The 19,759-nt window shown below is 40.7% G+C and overlaps 1 protein-coding gene across 1 annotated transcript in view; it reads right to left on the reverse strand.

Moving 5' to 3' along the window:
- SLC9A9 (solute carrier family 9 member A9) overlaps positions 1–18,561 on the reverse strand; it is a 504,811-nt gene extending 486,250 nt beyond the window's left edge. The window contains exons 1-2 of the mRNA XM_036348490.1: positions 18,484–18,561; positions 16,960–17,036 (exon numbers count right to left, since the gene is read on the reverse strand). Of these exons, the coding sequence (XP_036204383.1) occupies positions 16,960–17,036; positions 18,484–18,561 (155 nt within the window). The remainder of the gene's footprint in view (positions 1–16,959; positions 17,037–18,483) is intronic.
- Positions 18,562–19,759: the final 1,198 nt, after the last annotated feature.

Consider the following 19,759-nt stretch of genomic DNA (forward strand, 5'->3'; position numbering starts at 1 on the left):
CAGTCTTTCCCTTTCTCAGAATTTTTAAATGATTAAAAACATTTTCTTGAAGAGAGCTTGGATGGATTCTAATGTTTGTTGCAAAGTCTATACCAGGTAGTTAAAGGTAAACAGACAACAGCTATAGAGATACTGTCCACACCATCCATTTGCCTGTAGCTGAACTTTTCCATCTTTCTTAACATGTCCTTTTCCCTTACTCCTCCCACCACCACCTCCTCTTTCATTTAACACTCCCAGATGCCAGGGTTTCTCTCTCTCAGTGACTCTCAGTCAGGAGAAAAACCAGATGAATAGTTAGTTATCTTGGATGCAGATACAGGACACCCCTGGACATGTGACTTAGAAATAGACTCTACTTACAAAGTATTGCACTCAGATGAGGTGTATCTCCTCTAAACATCAGTGGAGTGCTTTCAGATACCAAAAGGCTGCTTTAGATAAAAACAAACAAACAAACAAACAAACAAACAAAAACCAAAAAAAACAAAAAAAAAAACCAGCCAAAACCGGTTTGGCTCCGTGGATAGAGCGTCGGCCTGCGGACTGAGGGGTCCCAGGTTCGATTCCGGTCAAGGGCATGTACCTGGGTTGCAGGCACATCCCCAGTGGGAGATGTGCAGGAGGCGGCTGATCGATGTTTCTCTCCCATCGATGTTTCTAACTCTCTATCTCTCTCCCTTCCTCTCTGTAAAAAATCAATAAAATATATTTTAAAAAAAACAACTCCTGCCCATGCATAATCAGACACACAGATGCCACATAGTATGGCCACTGAGGTGTGCAGTGCTATGCACATGAGAGGTACTTTCAAAGTAGTTGTTGAATGAATGGCATGGCATATTAGTGCTCTCTGAGTGTCTTCCTTCAGCAGAATGTGGGTGCTAATGAAGGGAAATTGGATTTCTTGGTAAAGTTTCCAATTCCAACATATTAATGCTATTTTATTTGAAACAAGATCAGAATCAAGAGGCAGGATTAAAGGATGAATTAAAGGATGATGGAGGAAAAAATAAAACAAGATCAGACTCTGACTTCAGTGCAACAGTTAGTATAGATGTTTGTATTTGATCACTTTGAGAAAAATTTTCATTATAAATATGAAGAGTTAAGAAATAACAAGGTCTTTAATCTGTTATAAAGGCTAAGTAGCCCAGCTCAGTGATTAAATGATCATGTATCTTCTTGGTTCACTATCTGCTATGTCTGTGATTGTTACTGAATCCTTTAACTATTCAGAGCCTTGACCTCCTCAATTGTGAAGTAGGAAGAAACAACATGGTCAAGTGATCAGATTAGAGAACATGCATGTAAAATCTCTGACAACTGGCATGCTAAACAGTAAGTATTGTTACTACTAGTCATCGAAGATGACACAAGGAGCTTCCATGATAAATGAAAATAAAATTGTATTATCTAATCTTAAAATATGGGAGTGTTTTTTTCATTTCTTACTACAGCCTGAACTTGCTTTGGACTCGGTACTGCATCATGCTATTTCTCCACCAGAGACCAAAACTGTTTTTTATCCGCTCAGTGGATTCACCCACCCCTTCCCCAGGAGAGGGAAAATGCTTGTTGTCACTCACATTTTCAAATAAAGTATTTATAACAATAATTACATGAAAAATAGATATTTACAAAAAACTCATCATAAACAATAACAAACTGGAAAAATATTTGCAACTCATAGCACAATACACTAATTTCATTGATGTATAAAGAGCTCCTACAACTCAATAAGAAAAAATCAAAACAGACAAAAGATGTAAAGATCATTCACAAAAAGGAAATATAAATAGTTGTTAAACAATTTTAAAGATCGTCAGCCTTACAATCCCATCCTGGGGACCCCACCTTCATGACTTCATCTAAATTTAATTACCTCCAAAGGCCCCACCTCCAAACACCATCACACCGGGAATAGGGCTTCAACATATTAATTTGGGAGAGGGGCATATAAATGTAGTCCATAGCAACACAATTCAAAGAAGCAATGAGATCTCATGACAGGCCTGAGATGTAATGCCTGTTAAAGACATCTTCCAGGAATAGGGAAAGGAGTGTTCTCTAAACAGAACCAATACTCATCAAATGTCAACAGTGTTAAAATGGAGTCATTCTTTGTGATATTTATTTTCTTTTTATGACATTTTGAGTGGGATTCTAATTCAATTGCATATAGTTTTTGGTCTGTACCAAAGAAGCGCAATGATGGAGTAACTAGATTGAATCAAGCTTGCCTTTACTGATTAATCATAACCTTACAAGTCATAACAAACTGGAAAAAATATTTGCAACTCATAGCACAATACACACACATAGACGCCCTGAATTTGCGGAGAGTTAAGTGCCACGGGGGAAAGGCTGAGATCTGAAGTTCAAGGATAGCTAAAGATACTGAGTGGGAATTTATTTTCTACATTGAACTGTTTTGTTTTAGCCTAACTTGTAATGGAAACCCCAGAAAACTTCCTAATTATAACCAGGAGGTTTATGGACAGTGGGGTGGGCTCAGGTAATAGGACATTATTATTTTCTTCCCCCTCCTGTTGTTATCCTGTCATGTTTTTGCTGTGAAAGTAGTGGGGAGCAGCAGCATAGGCCCCAGAATGGCTCACACATGCCTCAGACTTTGCTGTCCAGACAAGAAAGATCACAGAAGTGAAATATGTAGACCACTGCCAGAAATCCAGACTGTGGTGTCCCTGAGCATCAGCATGCCCAGGTAACATTCAAGAAGCCCCTGCCCCTGGTCCTCTAGTGATCCAAAGTCTCCTAGTATTGGACACCATCCCAGGGAAAGACATTTGGTTTCAGCCACCCAGAATGTTAAAGCCTCAAAACAGAAAATAATTTTAGTTTTAGAAACAAAGTAAAGTTTACTTCTGGTGCACTCAAGCTTGTGACTGAAAAAACAGTCAGCACAATCAAGTGCAGATATTTGAGAAGGAAGGTTCTAGTGAGAAGGACCTCAAAAGCCAGGTGAGGTCAGGTGTCCTTTACTCTGGGAGCCCTGTGGCTCCCTGGCAGAATGTTCTCTCTGGTTGTCACCTGAAGTAAAAGCAGGTCTGGAAGGAGCCATAGCACATAAACCCTAATGGTTAAACACTTCCATAGGCTCTCACCTCCACAGAAGAGCTGTGACTACTCTGGAGGGCTAGTTAGCCACCTGATTGTGGTTGCCAGAGTACAGCATGTAAAAACCTGTCCGACCACAGAGCTGTGGCTAGAAACACTAGAAACACCACTGCCCCCACAAGGTCCTGCAGGATTGATTCCAATTTCAGAAGCAAAGAGCGGCATCAATGCTCTATTTCCATCTGCAAATTCCTGAGAAATTTGAAAATTGAGTTTATTTAACTATGTTAAAAGACAGTAACTTAAAATCACCATTGTTAGAGACCATGATAGTTTTGGTGTTTGTTTTGTTCAGCTTTTCTTTTTTTAAAAAACATTTTTTAGTGTTACTGTTCAAACCATTAGTTTATTAGACTGATAATTCTTTTTTCATAGAAAAAATTGCCAATTTCCATGGTATAAATACACAATGACCAATTTCAAGCTACCAATGTGAGGTGTCTGACATAGAGATGGGAAGAAATGCACACTCTCTTATTCATTCTCACACTGAAGTTCCTTCATATAGATCAAATTTTGAATAACCTCAAGAGCATGAATAATAAAATGCAGCAAAAAATTAGCAAGGGATTAAGTTTGTTGTATTTATTAGCTCTGTCTTTAATATACCTCATATATTTGTATACTCATATCATTTAATTTTTAAAATAATTTTATTGATTTCAGAAAGGAAGAGAGAGAGAGAGAGATAGGAACATCAGGGATGAGAAAGAATCATTGATTGGCTGCTCCCTGCACACACCCTACTGGGTATTGAACCCACAACCAGGCATGTGCCCTTGACTAGAAACAAAACCAGGACCCTTTAGTCCACAGGCCAACGCTCTATCCACTGAGCCAAACCAGCTAGGGCTAATTTAATTTTTAAGAATGGTTGTATATGACAGCTGTCTCACAGAAGTCCTGAAACATGACCTGCTGGCTACTGTGAGCCAGCACAATGGCACAAGCTGCTCTAGTGGCCACTAACTGTTTTTGTCCCCAGTACCAGACTGCCACCCAGCAGGTATTTTGCATCTGTTTCATGAGTCAGTGAGTTCATTAATTCATCAGTTACTATCAGGGCCTAAAAGTTTTATAAGTGCAAATGAAGTAAAAGACTCAGGTTTGTTTAAAATAAAAGAAGAGACAGGTAAGGGAGTGACCCCCACATACAAGAAAAAAAGGTGTATAACGCAAAAATTCTGATTTGTTGGCATCAATAAAAATCAACTCTGTAGCATTTATATAACTCAACAGCTGGATTTTAAACTTAACAAGATATAATATCCAACTGTGGGTAGGCAACTCAGCTCTTCTGGGAAAGGCGCCTTGGTAGGGGCCTTCACTGGTACTAGTGACAGTTGTTAGTGTTTAAGTCGAGCCAAGTTTTACAGGTGTTTGATTTATTATGATGCTTCATAACTTCATGTGAGCATGGAGTGTCTGTTAGGAACACAGGTTGGAGCCAGAGGGCCTAGGTTTGAGCCTCAGCTCTTCACATTTACTGTCCCTATTACATCTGTCATAGCACTTACTCTTCTGGGTTGGTGTCTCCTTATCAGCAAACAGAACAACACACTGTTTCATGGGGTGTGGGTGAGAACGGAATGGTTTGAGCTATATGAAGTACTTGGAACAAAATATATAATAGGTGGCCTATACTGGTAAGTGTTAGCTATTATGTTATTACTAGAGGCCCGATGCACAGAAATTTGTGCACTCAGGGGGGTACCTCAGCCTGGCCTGTGCCCTCTCCCAGTCTGGGACCCCTCGGGGGATGACCACCTGCTGGCTTAGGCCTGCTCCCCAGGGGATTGGGCCTAAGCTGGAAGTCAGACATCCCTCTGGCAGCATGGGAGATCTCGGGGGATGTCCACTTGCCAATGGGGAGCAGGCCTAAGCTGCAATTGGACATCCTTAGCACTGCTGAGGAGGCGGGAGAGGCTCCCACCACCACAGCTGTGCTGGCAGCCATCAGCCTGGCTTGTGTCTGAGCAGAGCTCCCCTGTGGGAGTGCACTGACCACCAGGGGGCAGCTCCTGCATTGAGCATCTGCCCCCTGGTGGTCAGTGTGTGTCATAGTGGCCAGTCATTCCTAGTCATTCTGCTGTTAGGGTCAATTTGCATATTACCCTTTTATTAGATAGGATAGAGGCCTGGTGCATGGGTGGGGGCCGGCTGGTTTGCCCTGAAGGGTGTCCTGGATCAGGGTGGGGGTCCCGCTGGGATGCCTGGCCACCTGGGTGAGGGGCTAAGGGCCATTTTCAGACTGGCCACACCCCCTTCAGGGTGAGGGGCCCCGCTGGGGTGCCTGGCCAGCCTTGGTGAGAGGTTGATGGCTGTTTGCAGGCTGGCCATAGCCCCTTCAGGGTGGGGGTCCCCACTGGGGTGCCTAGCCAGCCTGGGTGAGGGGCTGATGGCTATTTTCAGGCTGGCCAAGGCCCCTAACCACCCAAGCTCCCAGTGGAGGCTGGCTGGAAGCAGGAATCTGGGATTTGTTTATCTTCTTTAATTGAAACTTTGTTGCCTTGAGTGGAGGCCACAGCCAGCCAGGGCAGGCAGGAAGCTTGGCTTCTTCCATCGCCAGGACAACCAAGCCTCCTGCTTGCTCCAGCTCCTTGGCTGCTGACCGCCATCTTGGTTGGGTTAATTTGCATATAGTCGCTCTGATTGGCTGGTGGGCATGGCTTGAGGCATAGTGGAGGTGCGGTCAATTTGCATGTTTCTCTTTTATTAGATTAGATTATTATGTATATCATGTATCATATTATAAAGGAGAAAAACAGTTTTTTAAAAAACAAAAGTCGAACTACATATTGTTGCAACACTAATTCTAAAAATGTTCATATTCTACACATTTTTGTCCACTCTGAGCCTTTCACTCTGAGCACATGTGAACACACCCACTCCAAGACTAGAAGCAAATGTCCCAGGCCCTCGGGACCCTGCCCCCCTCCTCTCACCTGCGTCCTTGTTCATTTTCTCCTCAGCTTTCCTGGCTTCACAAGCTCCATGGTGGCTCTCAACCATAGATCTTTGTCTCCACCTGCCCCAGTCCCACTGCTAGGTGAAGGACCCCGGTCTCAAGTCAGGTCTCACTAACTTGAGAGAGCAGCACCTCCTGAGACCACCCCTGCCAGTCTTGCTTCTCTTATGTCCCTCTCTGAAAGGGGACAGGAAGCAAAGAACACTTAAAGCCTGAATATGCAAGTAGGAATAAACTGGAGATGTGATTTTTAGCTCTGGGAAGACCTTCAGGTAACAGGGAAAGGAAGAGAAAAAGCATTGGACTAAATTCAGGGTTAATAGTGCCTGGCGCTTACAAGGTATTCAATAATTAACACTTTCCACAGGAACACTGAATAGTAAATAGTTCACTTCTTTCAAGTCTGACTGAATAATGTATCATCTCCAGGCAAAAGCAGGAGGTCGGATTAGTTGATATGTAACTCTGCCTCCATCACCCTTCATGTGTTTTCCCTTAGGCTTGAGTCTGATTATACATAAAACCCAGATATAAAACCAAGCTTTGCTGAAGCAGTTAAAAACTGTTTAAATTGTGATTTATAAATTTTCCCACCAGAGGGCACAATGAAACAGCCAGTGGTGCTGAGCTATAGCTGATATATCCTTTATGATCCATCAGGATTTCATTCTGTTGACTTTGGAACTGGAGTTTCAGCTTCCTAGGTGGCCAGAGCTGCTCCCTGCTGTTTAACATCCATTTTAATATAATCCCACTCCTTTCTTCACATGTTTAGAGTTTGCCCAAGTCTGAAATCCACAAATAATTTTACCAAAAATAGCTTTTCACATCTGCTTATTGAAGCAGACCCTTTTAAGGTCCCAACTTTTCTTTTCAATAGTCAGACTGTAACTGAAATGATCTTGAAATGTAAACTTACAATTATCTACTGTGGTGCCTTTAAACAGTGCTAACCTTTGGCTTCACCTCTTCATGTGCACTAGCGATAGAAAGTGTGGATATAGCTGCATCAATTTGTTTTGTGCTTTGAATCTAATTGTTATGCAAATCCTCGGGACAATGAAGAAATGGACACATGCTTATCATGTTCTAAACAAAATCTAGCATCTTCAAAATTTAAGTGTATGTCTTTTAAATCTTAAACATCACAATTATTTTTTTTTACTAATTTACTATTCTTTTCTGCTTCTCAAAATGTGAGTTTTTAGAACACTGTCAGTATAAAAGGATTTTAATACAGATCATACACTATGCATTATTCCTATCCTACCATGGGAATAAGTATTAAAGATCATTATCAGCTGTCCTCTCAATCGTTGTGCCAATAGTAGAATTTTTCTTCCACCCATTCAAACCAAATATTTGCTAAGGGCATTTCCCCATAGTATTGAAATGTTCTCAATAGCGATTCAATAAACTTTCATAATGGAGTTGTAAACTAGTGGGAAAACATTGCATCTGAACAGCAAGGTGGCATGAGAGCAAACCCTTATTGAAACATGGGATTCAGGCTGTAGACTTTTCTTCCATGGGTCCTTGTCCAATGAAGTTGAAGAATAAATTCATGGACTAACAGATGTCTTTTAAAAAAGTGTAGAAGTTTATTGGAAGCATATACAAACTCCATCTGGGCAGGGGTGTCCCCAAAAGGGATCCCTTGGGGAGGGGCCCCCAAATAGGAAAATCCTGCTCTCTCTCTCTCTCTCTCTCTCTCTCTCTCTCTCTCTCTCTCCTCTCTCTAATGGGAAAAATTCAATCTAAAAAATCTGTCTCGTGTCTCTTTGTCCCCAGTTTATATATGCTGCAGTTCTTTGTCTGACCCTGACCCTTTCTAATTGGACCTTCCTTAATTGAGGACCTTCCTGCTTTCCTCATTGGTCACTCTGCTACAGGGTATCAATTTTAAAGCTCAAAGCCCATGTGGAGCCCCTCTTTTCCCCCCTTATCTTGCAACATTCCTCTATCCCCTGTGAAAACATGTTTCCCTCTTCCCGATATCTTGTGACTTTTCTTTATCCTCTGTGAATGTATGCCTTCCTCCCCCATTATCCTTGGCATTTCTCTATCCTCTATATTACAGCGGTTCTCAACCTATGGGTCTCAAACAATGAAAATACATCCTGCATATCAGATATTTACATTACGATTCATAACAGTAGCAAAATTACAGTTATGAAGTAGCAACGAAAATAATTTTATGGTTGGGGGTCACCACAACATGAGGAACTGTATTAAAGGGTCGCGACATTAAGAAGGTTGAGAACCACTGCTCTATAAGATAAGCATTTTGGCATCTCCAAGCCCCCATCTATGCATTCCTCTTCCATGGACCCTCTTTATTTCCTAAACCTGCCTGTTTTATCTCTAAAATTCCTTTCAATAACACATTATGAAGTCAACTCTTCCATTCTAAGAAATAATGTGTATTTTCTCTTCCTTTTTTAAAATGGGAGAGTAGGCAACATGCCATTTAAAATAAAAGCAACTTCCCAAAACTATACTTCTCCTATACACTCATGGATTTGTATAAACTGTCTATTTGAAGAAGAAAGATTAAAATTCAAATTGATAAAACAAGAAGACTCATAAATATTATTAGATGTTAAAATATGTGGATGAAAAGGGGCCACATGCTAACCTGACTAGCTCAGGGAAGGCCTGTGTGGTGGCCATGCAAACTCAGAGACCTAAAGTAACCACACAGAATGGTTTGAAATTAAAACTTTCTTAACTAAAAGCAGTTTATGGTGGGTAGTCATATCCTAAACTGGTATCTTCCCTGACAAAATTCAATCTTTACCTTAACTGAGCCTGTCTATTGTCTTTTTGCATCTATGATAACATATCGTTGGAATGTCAAAGTAATTTTCCTTTTGCCAGACTCCTCAAAGCACAGCACAGCTTTGTAGAGACCACAAATCCCCTCATTGTTATTGAGTTAACAGTTAACTGTTAACTATCCTGCACCCACCTAAGTAAAAGAAGTTTGTGTCTATTATTTTACTTTTTATCCAATCCCAGAGGTTTCTCTGCTTTGCTTTCTCCTGCCTCCCTAATCTATCACCAATGGATCTCATGTAACCCACATATGATTCCTCCTTTGGTTGTAATGTATAAAACAAAGTACAAAACTGCCATTCTCTGGAGCATTATCTCAATCTATTATATTCTGCCTCCTGGCAATTATCGACAGTTTGGCTCAAATAATCTCACAAAAATTCTTCACAGGTTTGAATTTTTCTTACATTAATAAATAAGAAGTCTGAGAGAATCTGCAAAAAGGGGGATATTTTCTTAGATCAGAACTCTTTTCAATCATAAGTAATGTTCTAAAGCAACATTTTATTTCCCCTTTAACATGAGTGAATTTAACACCATGTTAGGAATGTTACTTCAACTGAGGAAAACCAATCCCTACACATGTTTGTTATTTTAGAAATATGGCAAATTTTGAATACTTTCCATCATAAGAATTTTGTAAACTCACTTAAGGGATAGATAAAACACATTCTCAATATAGAAATTATCTTTCGGGGAAGCCAAGATCTTACAGCATTCAGGAAGTGAATATTTAGCTGGTGAAAGATACTTTAATTTATTTCTTTGGGAGTCCCAAGGCAACCACTGATGGGCTTTTCTTGTCACCTATTCCCTAGCCCCAATCTCTCTCTGAAAAATACCCATCACAGCGACCATTCCTATAACTCAGTTCCTCTGGGCTCTTCCTGGAAACAGTCTTTTCATTGAGAAAGGACACCAGTGACTTGTAATTCCACTGCTTCAAACTTACTATGAAGAGCATATCACAAGAAGGAGGAGTTAACCCAGGTCCCCAGTATCCAACTCAGCTGCTTCCCTCTTCTCCCTAACTCCAACAAAAGAAAGTCTGAAGCATAGTCATCAGAGTTAGAATCATTTTTTTATCAAAAATCTTCTAGGAGCCGTAACTGGTTTGGCTCAGTGGATGGAGTGTCAGCCTGCGGACTGAAGGGTCCCAGGTTCAATTCTGGTCAAGGGCATGTACCTTGGTTGTGGGTACATCCCTGGTAGGAGGTGTGCAGAAGGCAGCCGATCAATGTTTCTCTTCATTGATGTTTCTAACTCTCTATCTCTCTCCCTTCCTCTCTGTAAAAAAAATCAATAATATATATATATAAAAAAATCTTCTAGGAAAAAAATGCCATGCCTTAAAAATGATTAAGTAACTTTCTGATGAATTTTAATGGAATTGAGATTTGTTCTTAGGAACTAGTTATCCACCTAGTAAAGTTTAACCAAACTTTTAAACCACAAACTAAAAATTATTTTCTAAGCATTTTCTTCTCCTCTGTGAAATGAAGAAGTTTTGGAATTAACGCCCTAAGCACTGTTTCTTAAATTCCATGGCAAAAGAGCATTGATTAATTAATTAATTAATTATTATTATTATTATTTCCAAATTGTCACTGATACTTTCAGAGAATGCAATAAAAATGAAATGCTGGACAAATATTTTTATATTATACAATATATGAGTCCAGAAATTTTATTATTAAACTATTATTTTATTAAAAATTTGTGCACCCGGCCTGTGCTCTCTCACAGTCTGGGACCTCTCAGGGATGTCCACCTGCTGGCTTAGGCCTGCTCCCCGTGGGATTGGGCCTAAGCTGGAAGTCAGACATCCCTCTGGCAGCCCAGGAGACCTTGGGGGATGTCCACTTGCCAGTGGGGAGCAGACCTAAACTGCAGTCAGACATCCTTAGCACTGCTGAGGAGGCGGGAGAGTCTCCCGCCACCACCGCTGTGCTGGCAGCTATCAGCCTGGCTTGTGTCTGAGCAGAGCTCCCCCTGTGGGAGCACACTGACCACAAGGGGGAAGCTTCTGCATTGAGCATCTGCCCCCTGGTGGTCAGTGTGTGTCATAGTCACCAGTCATTCCTAGTCGTTCTGCTGTTAGGGTCAATTTGCATATTACCTTTTTATTATATAGGATAGAGACCTGGTGCATGGCTGAGGGCCAGCTGGTTTGCCCTGAATGGTGTCCCAGATCAGGGTGGGGGTCCCACTGGGGTGCCTGGCCAACCTGGGTGAAGGCCTGATGGCTGTTTTCAGGCTGGCCAAGCTCCCCAGTGGCCCAAGCTCCCAGCCTCTCCTTTCTTCTTTTCTTTTTTTTTCTGGGATTTATTTATCTTCTATAATTGAAACTTTGTAGCCTTGAGTGGAGGCCAGGTCCAGCTGGATGCCTGGTTGCCCCTGGCAACCCAGGCTCCCAAGCCCCTCCTTGAGCAGAGGCCAGGGCTGGCTGGAAGCAGGTGTCTGGAATTTATCTTCTATAATTGAAACTTTGTAGACTTAAGGGGGGCCAAGGGCCAGCCAGGGCAGGTGGGAAGCTTGGCTTCCTCCATTGCCGGGGGCAACCCAAGCCTCCTGCTCACTCCACTCTGTGGCCGCTGCCATCTTAGATGGGTTAATTTGCATACTTGCTCCTGATTGGCTGGTGGGCATGGCTTGTGGGTGAGACTTGAGCATAGCCGAGGAATGGTTAATTTGCATGTTTCTCTTTTATTATATAGGATTCAACAGATATAAAATGACTCTCTTAAATCACCATGAATGTTCCTAAATGCTGTTCTCAGGGTTTACACTTACTCCTGCAGGTCCAGAAGCAAGGCCCAGCCTCCAGGGCAGTGCTGGCTGCTGTACATGGCCTTGGCAGCACTTTCCATAGCTTTGTGTAATGACCTTTCCTTCAAGCAAGGCTGTAAAAACTGGAGATCTTCTCATAATACATTGTCTGAACAGTATTAACACTACTCAAAATATCTTTCAAAGTATGAACATTTCATACTTTTAGCTATGAACAACTCAATGTGTAAGTAAAGTCCCTTTAATTGTGTGAAACTTTAAAACAAAAATATCAACTATTATTGACTGCTGAAAATCTTCTATATGGGAGGAATGGAGTCAGAGACTGGCTCTTGGAACTATATATTAATGTCTAACTATATTCCTTGTAACTATATCCATCTGGGAGACATACAAAAAGAGAAAAGAGATTAAAAATAATCTGGCAACTACATATGAAAATACCTTTAAAAATAGCTGTGCCTGGCTGGTGTGGGTCAATTAGTTGGGGCATCTCCTGTGAACCAAAAGGTTGTGGGTTCGATTCCCAGTCAAAGTACAGATGCAGGTTGCAGGTTTGATCCCTGGTCAGAAAGCATACAGGAGGCAACTGAATGATTTTTCTCTCCTCTTCTCCTTCCTATCTCTCTAATAGCTATAAAAACATGTCCTTGGGTGAGGATTAAAAAAAGCTGTATTTTCCTAATTAAATGTATGGGAAAATAGTTAAATTTAGAAGGTAAAATGGAAAACACCTTTGAGAAAATTTCTGTACTATTTTTCCAATAGGAAAACCATTTTATTTTTACAAAAGTTATTCATTTGAAGTAGCCAAACTAAACAGCACATTAATGCAAGTAATAGATCAGTGAAGTGTAAGAAAAGAAGTCTAAGAAAAGAAAAGTCTATATTTTTCAGCTCTTGAAAAATATAATCTGGGCTGCAATTGAGTGAGTTAATGCTGGTTGGCTTGCCCACTCTGCAGATTTGATTTCTCCTAGAGACTACCTACATGCAGTTCTCTGAAGGTCTATGAGCACAGCACTCTTCCTGACAAAGGACTCTTGCAATAGCATGAAGTTATATCCGGTGCCCTAAAAAATTTCACTGCATTTACATTCACTTCTGGGTCCGGCTCATAGGTGTCTTTTGGGGGAAACCTCATATCCCAGATGGCTTGATGGGCAATGAAATAATAGATATAAAAAAGACTATTAAAAGTTAAAAGTGGTGTATATGCATGTGTGTGTGTGTATATATATAACATCTTTGAATCCAGAATTTCAGAGTGAGTTACCCTGAGTCCCAGAACTTTAATCATGTAAATGATTCTTGCCATCCCTCCAACTAGCTCCAGTAAGAAAAGACAGGTTCCATTTCTGCTTTACAATCATATTCAGAGCTCATTCTAATGTTCAGATTTTCCATATTTGTTAGCCATAATGGTAAATGTAAAAATCTGAAATTATTGAGGGCATGATTTACCTGGCATGTATAAAACACTATAAGAGCCGTGAAGTATCACAGTATGAGGAGGACAAGGTATGTCTAAGACTGTGTGTTCTGGAGTCAGACCAGCTCTGCCATTTACTATCAGTTACTTTTCCTTTACCAGGTTAGGGAAGTTTTCTACCATTATTTCTTCAAACACATTCTCTATCCCATTCTCCCTTTCTGCCTCTTCTGGCACACCTGCTATTTGAATATTGTTATGTTTCTCATTTCCCACAGCTCCCTTAAGCTGTACTTTTGTTTTTTAATTGGTTTTTTTTTTGGTTCTCTGATTGATTTTTTTCAACCCTGTCTTCTAATTCATTAATTCAATCCTCAGTCTCCCCTAATCTGCTGTGTATTCCTTCCAATGTGTTCTTTATTTGTGCTATGTCATTCTTCATTTCTGTTTTTAAAGTTACTATATCTTTTCTCATGTTGTTGAGCATCTTTACCATCATTAATCTGAACTCTATATCAGATAAATTTGTTATCTCCATTTCATTTATCTCTTCTTCTGGAGAGTTCTCTTGTTCTTTCATTTGGGAGTTGTTTCTTTGTCTCCTCATTTTGGCTGCCTGTTTGGGTTTGTGACTATGAATTAGGTAGATCTGCTACACTTCTCAATTTCTAGTGCAGGGCAGTGTTAAATGCTGTTTCTGACCAATTATATCAGGCACAGACTCAAAGCCTTCAGAAACCACTTCTGCCTACAGACTGATAGGATTCCGTCTTGAATTGCCCAAGGACAATTGTCCACAGGTGTTGTTTTTGTTTTTTGTTTTTTTAACAGGGTGGGGCAATTGCGTCTGCCTAGAGACTAATTGTTATTCTCAGTCTCTTAATGGGCCTCAGCAATTCCTCACCATGAGGCAAGGTGTTTTCCAATAGGGAGAGTCAACTGTCTGTCCCTCAGACAAAACTGCCTGAATAGTAATTGTCTGTCTGAGAAAGATGACCTACACAGTGTGAGGGAATGACTCAGCACAGGAAACCGGGGTGTCTGCCTTCTGAGCTCTAAACCCAGAGCCCCTGATACTGGCTTCTGCTCACACAACTCCAGTCCACTCTGCCTTCCCTCTGCCAGAGCACAAGGTTTGTGGTTTCACAGGGAATTTTTTGAATTGGCCCTTTAAGAGGGCCTCTGAAATCCACCTGCCTTTCCCTGGCAGACAGCAACCCTGCTGCTTTTCACAGCCAGATGTTATGTGGGTACCCTTTTCAGTTCTGGCGCTCTCTGCTGGGGGGCTCAGCTTGGAGATTAGACTCCAGAGTTCTCAGTGGCAGCCCCCCTCCCCTACAGCTGAGATATCTCTCCAGAACTTCAGCTGCTGTCTGTGGGAGTCTGGCCAGCCCTTTCGCACCTCCATCTTTCCTATGAGTCTCTGTGTGGTCTCCACTTTCTGTCCTTGGTTATCAGGGTTCTCTCCAGATTATTCAGGAAGTTTTTCAATATTTTAGTTGTAATTCCAGTTTGGTCCTGGGAGCATGTCCATTCAGCATCTACTTACGTCACCACCATTTTTAATCTTATCACCAGTTACTTACTATGTAACTTTGGGCAAGTCTCAACCTCAGCATTCTTATATGTAAAATAAAGTTAAAAATAGTACTATCTCACAGAGTATTGTGAGGATAAAATAAGATAATGTGTATAAAAAGCACAGGTCAGTGTCTGGCATATGAGATGAGATTTATAAAATGAGAAATTTTTAAATTTAACACCTGTTCTTCATTTAGATCCATGTCCCTTTATCCAAATATTTGTGAAATTGTGGCATTTTTTAAAAATTCCTCATTAACAAAAATTCTTTTAAATATTTTCATTGCTTTTTTTTTAAAGAAGCATTTCATTGATAACTAATTAGTTCTTGGGACAAGATGGAATGCTGACATAAGCATGATGACACATCCCAGCAGCACAAATGGCTGGAGACACAGGATCAGGGATAAAGGAATAGTTCCCAAAGATGGAAGAGATGAATAGAGAAATATTTCAAATATATGGGTTTTATTTAAAACAGAGATGTATCTAAGATATTTCCTAAGTGGCAAAATGGAGGAGAGGAATAGAAAAGGTGGTTGAATTCTTTAAGAACAGTCCATCCTTAAAATTTTTAAAGGTTTCTCTGATTTTATAGTCAGAAGGGATATTGTTAAACTTTCCCATGCAATATAAAAGATTGTTTGTATCTAATTTCTGAAATGAAATAAGGTTAACAAAAATTAATTAAGCACTCTTTCATTTAAATGGACCCAATGATCTCAGTCCCTGTGAAGCATTTGAGTCACCTTTAAAACCAACTTGTAGTGTGAATAGAGACAGTCTTTACCTGCAGAAGACCATGGCACACTGGCTCTTTTTATTCATGATTCACATCACCCTTCATGGCCTTCACATTCGCATGAGTTTCAGAGGCTGAGCTTCACAGCTCTTTCAACTGACTGCTGCACTGCAGTTCCCACAGCCCCTTACACTGCCCTGTGAGACCTACTCCCCACTGGGAGCCTGGCACAGTGCTCACCATGCCCACAAGCACCAATGCACCTGATGGCATGGAAAACCCAACTGCCTCATCACTCTCCATTAAATGCCCACCAGAGAACCAAAAGCCTTCCCCTGAACATGCTTTGAGGGAGACTAAATCCATGGTGCCTTTCAGTAAAAAATAGTGTAAAAGCACTAAGGTGCCCAGACTGGATGAGGCTCTCAACACACACTCCTGCAAGCCTCCACCTTCAGGTGCTAAAATCTTTAGCTCCTCACTGCTTTAACCATGCTGGACATTTTCATACAATGTAGCCAGATTCTTTTTAGGCTTGAATCAATAAAAATTTAACAGAGAATTCAACCCCTGCCCCCCCCCCCCCCGCTTTCAGATACAAGCAGTGATAAATATATAGCCTTCCAGTGACACACACTAACAATCCACAAGGGAAGGGCTGGACAAGTGGCCCATGTGTGCTTAGCCCCAGTTTGTTGTGTTAGGATATAACAGGGGTACACAGTAAAACTCAAGAGCCGCATTGGCTGTATAGACAATGAAAGGCATTCACACCACCAGTCACCACAGCTGGCTGTGTTTTCTGCAGTGGACCTTTAATATATTCGATAGAGGTATAAGTGAATCAGATCGGCTTTACCATTTTGTATCACATTTTGCTTTATGATGAGCAGCAAGCCAGAGTCTATACAGACTTGGGATTTAGACATATAACCAATAACATATCATGAGAAAGAAACAGGTTTGCATGCTACAGTGCATCAACAAAGAACCATCCCAGCATTAACAGCTCTGCTGCTATTTGAGGATGTCTGTCTCAAATGCTCTCTGGTAAACTTCTTAGAAAGAAAGCCTCTGCTCTGACATACAGTTACTATTGTACCCCTGCCAATGTAAAAAAGGTGAAAATAATGTAGTGTGCTTATCTGTGTCATGTAAGCAAAAAAGAAAAAAGCAATGTGCTTCACACAATTCAAGCTAAGTTATCCATATTCCCTGAGTCAGAAGTCCATAGCTCACAGAGAAAATCCAGTAATCCAATTTTAGTTTGCTTTGATTTTGAAGCCTTGTGTTTGTCAGAAGATGTGAAAGTCTTGGAACTGAATCATAAAATTTGCAAAAATGTGATATACTGAAAAAAAAAATAGACAATTCACCCAGTCATTGTGAGCCCAGGAAGTGTGATATTCCTCCCAGACATCAGCTGCCCACCAGCCTCATGGAATTTAAGCCCTGAATGTCACTTACCCTATGACAATACAGGAGATGGCAGTTCCCAGGAAAGCGTATGTTAAAATAGATCCTAAGTTTTGAAAAAAGTGTCTCTGGGGAGAAAAATATATATTTTTATTGTCTGTCAGCATTTTTCTTAGTGTAACAGGAAATAAAAATCACATGCATTTTACTGCCTCCTCCTTTCCTCACTGCTTAGGCAAGTTTTGTTGTTGGAGCCCCAGTTCCTGGCCTTCTTGTACAATAAGACTTACTTAATCTACACTGCAAGGACAGAGGTTTCTCAAAGAAGTTGGGGAAACATCTTGAAGGTGATGGGGTAGAGATGACAGAAACAAGTCCCAGGCCTGGCAGGTGAAGAGAAAGGAAGGGACTGGGCAATGTCCATGCAGGGCTCTGGCAAGAGAGTTTTTAGGAAGCTTGCTGTCACTGGAACCACTTAGCATTTAAAAATGCCATTCTAAAATATTTAAGTCGGTTGCCTTTTTACTTTTATTATTAGATCTCTGACTTACATGTTATGAAACAAACTTTAATCACCTACAAAAATTTATTTTGAAGACATACAAAATGGCACCCTAGTATTGGGGCTGTGTGAAGAAGAATGACCTGAATAAATCAGCCTCCTAAATCTTTTCAAGGGCTTGCTTGGGAAAACTCTCCTCCAGTTCTGTAAGTGGGGCCTGAGTAACCAGAACTGACAGCAAGAGGGAGCCCAGAGTCCACAAGAAAATCAGGTCTGCACTGAGCAAGCAGCCCAGCGTCTGGCATAGGAACCCACAGACCCACAGGCACTGCCCAGGAATCTGGGCAGGAGGGCAGCAGAACAGCAGCCTCATAGCCTCTGCCACTCAAACTGAGGCCAGAGCCTCACTCTGGGATGGGTCATTGCCCTGCCAGCCCTGCACAACAGGCTGCATCTGAGTAATGGCAGAGGTTCTTGCAGCTGTGAGGCTGGGCCTCCACTCTAGGAGCACCAAGGGCAGAGCATAAGCACAGCTTTCCTGAGCTCTCACTCTGCGGGCTAACTCCATGCTAGTTCACCACCTAATCTTGATTACACCCACAGAATATCAATGTCCAATAGAAATATAATGTGGACCATGTATATCATTTAAATTTTTCTAGTAGTTACATTAAAATATGTTTTAAAAAAAGCAAAATTAATTTTCACAATATTTTTATTCAACCCCATATACCCCAAACATCATTTCTACATGAAATCAAATATACAACATTATTGAGATATTTTACATTCTTTCTTAATACTAGGTCTGAGAAATCCAATGCATGTTTTACACTTAAAGCACATCTTCATTCCGACTAGCACACTTCAAGGGCTTAGTTGCTGCATGTGGCTAAAGGTCGGTGTGTTGGCCAGAGCAAGTTCAGAAGAATTCCAAGCATGTCAGATTTTAACCTATATAAAATAATCTAAGATAATGATATTTTTACCAAATAGGTAAACCCATAAAATAACTGTTTTTTCAGTAGTGCTATTTTCCTTGATGATAAGGAAAATAGTCACCATAAACTTACCTTCTTCAGGCTATATCCTGCATGAAATATAATTGGTGGCAGTAGGACATTGAAAAAGATTTCTGGGTCAAATATCATCTGCCAAAAAAATAAAATAAAAATGAAACTGCAGTTAGGAAGATGCTCCTTTGGGTCACTAAAACTGTGTTTTAAAAATACAATTATATCACCTTCTCTAAGGTTGTATGAGGCACATAAAGAGCCTATCATATTGGCAGAAATAAAAATAAGAGAAAATGTGAACTTAGACATTTGTCAGTGCAATATAACTATAAGGTAACATTTAATGTGTATTTTCTAGAGCCAACAGCAACACATCCCAGTGAAACTCTGCTGGGCAAAGAAAACTTTTCCCTCTTATTTTGCTTAGTTTTTAAATGTTTTGAGTATATGTGATTGAATAAAAATATTCTGAAAATTATTGATTTTGAGACAGAGAGGAAAAGAGAGGGATAGAGAGATAGAAACATGGATGAGAAATGTCATCTATTGGCTGGCTCCTGCATGCCCTTTACTGAGGATCAAGTCTGAAACCCAAGCATGTGCCCTGACCAGGAATTGAACCAGTGACCTCTTTGTTCATGGGTTGACATTCAACCACTGAGCCACACCGTTTATTGGCTTTTATTTCAATGTTAAGTTAAACTTGGCCATAAAAACTTTACTTGGTGTGAAGTCCCATAAGATAAGATGCAGAAATTTTTGAACTCAGTATCTGCAATTTGTTTGAAAATGAAAATATTTAATCTTTAAAACATTCCTTAGACTCATCCTCTTCTTTCCCACTCAACCAGAACATTTCAAAAATCAGAGTGCGCCATTCCCTGCATGAAAGTTAACTAGTGCTTTTTGAGCTACATTTCCTAGCACAGCCAGAGGAAACTGGCAGGCTGAGAATGGCATGCAGCATGCTCATGTTTATTTTTGTATACAAAGCAGATTTGTGTTGCTCTCAGACTTGCTATAAACACAGGAACTGCTACATCAGAGTTCTGGGAGTAATTCCAAACCTAGACAGTTTCTCAGAAATGGCTGGATCTGCACTGCACCAACTTCCAGATGGAGATCCCATGTGCCATTTCTGCATGTTCAAACCATAGCCTTGGAGATGAGTCTGCTTTTAAGGCAAAAACAATTAAAATCTCTTATCTATACTAATAAAAGTGTAATATGCTAATTAGACCAGATAGACCAAATGTCTCACAGACATCATTCCAGACATCCTTCCTGACAAAGCTGGGGGTGTGGTTGATCTGCAAACTTCCCGTGGCCCCTA

Source organism: Myotis myotis, unplaced genomic scaffold, assembly GCF_014108235.1.
Source record: "Myotis myotis isolate mMyoMyo1 unplaced genomic scaffold, mMyoMyo1.p scaffold_m19_p_2, whole genome shotgun sequence".
Taxonomy (NCBI): domain Eukaryota; kingdom Metazoa; phylum Chordata; class Mammalia; order Chiroptera; family Vespertilionidae; genus Myotis; species Myotis myotis.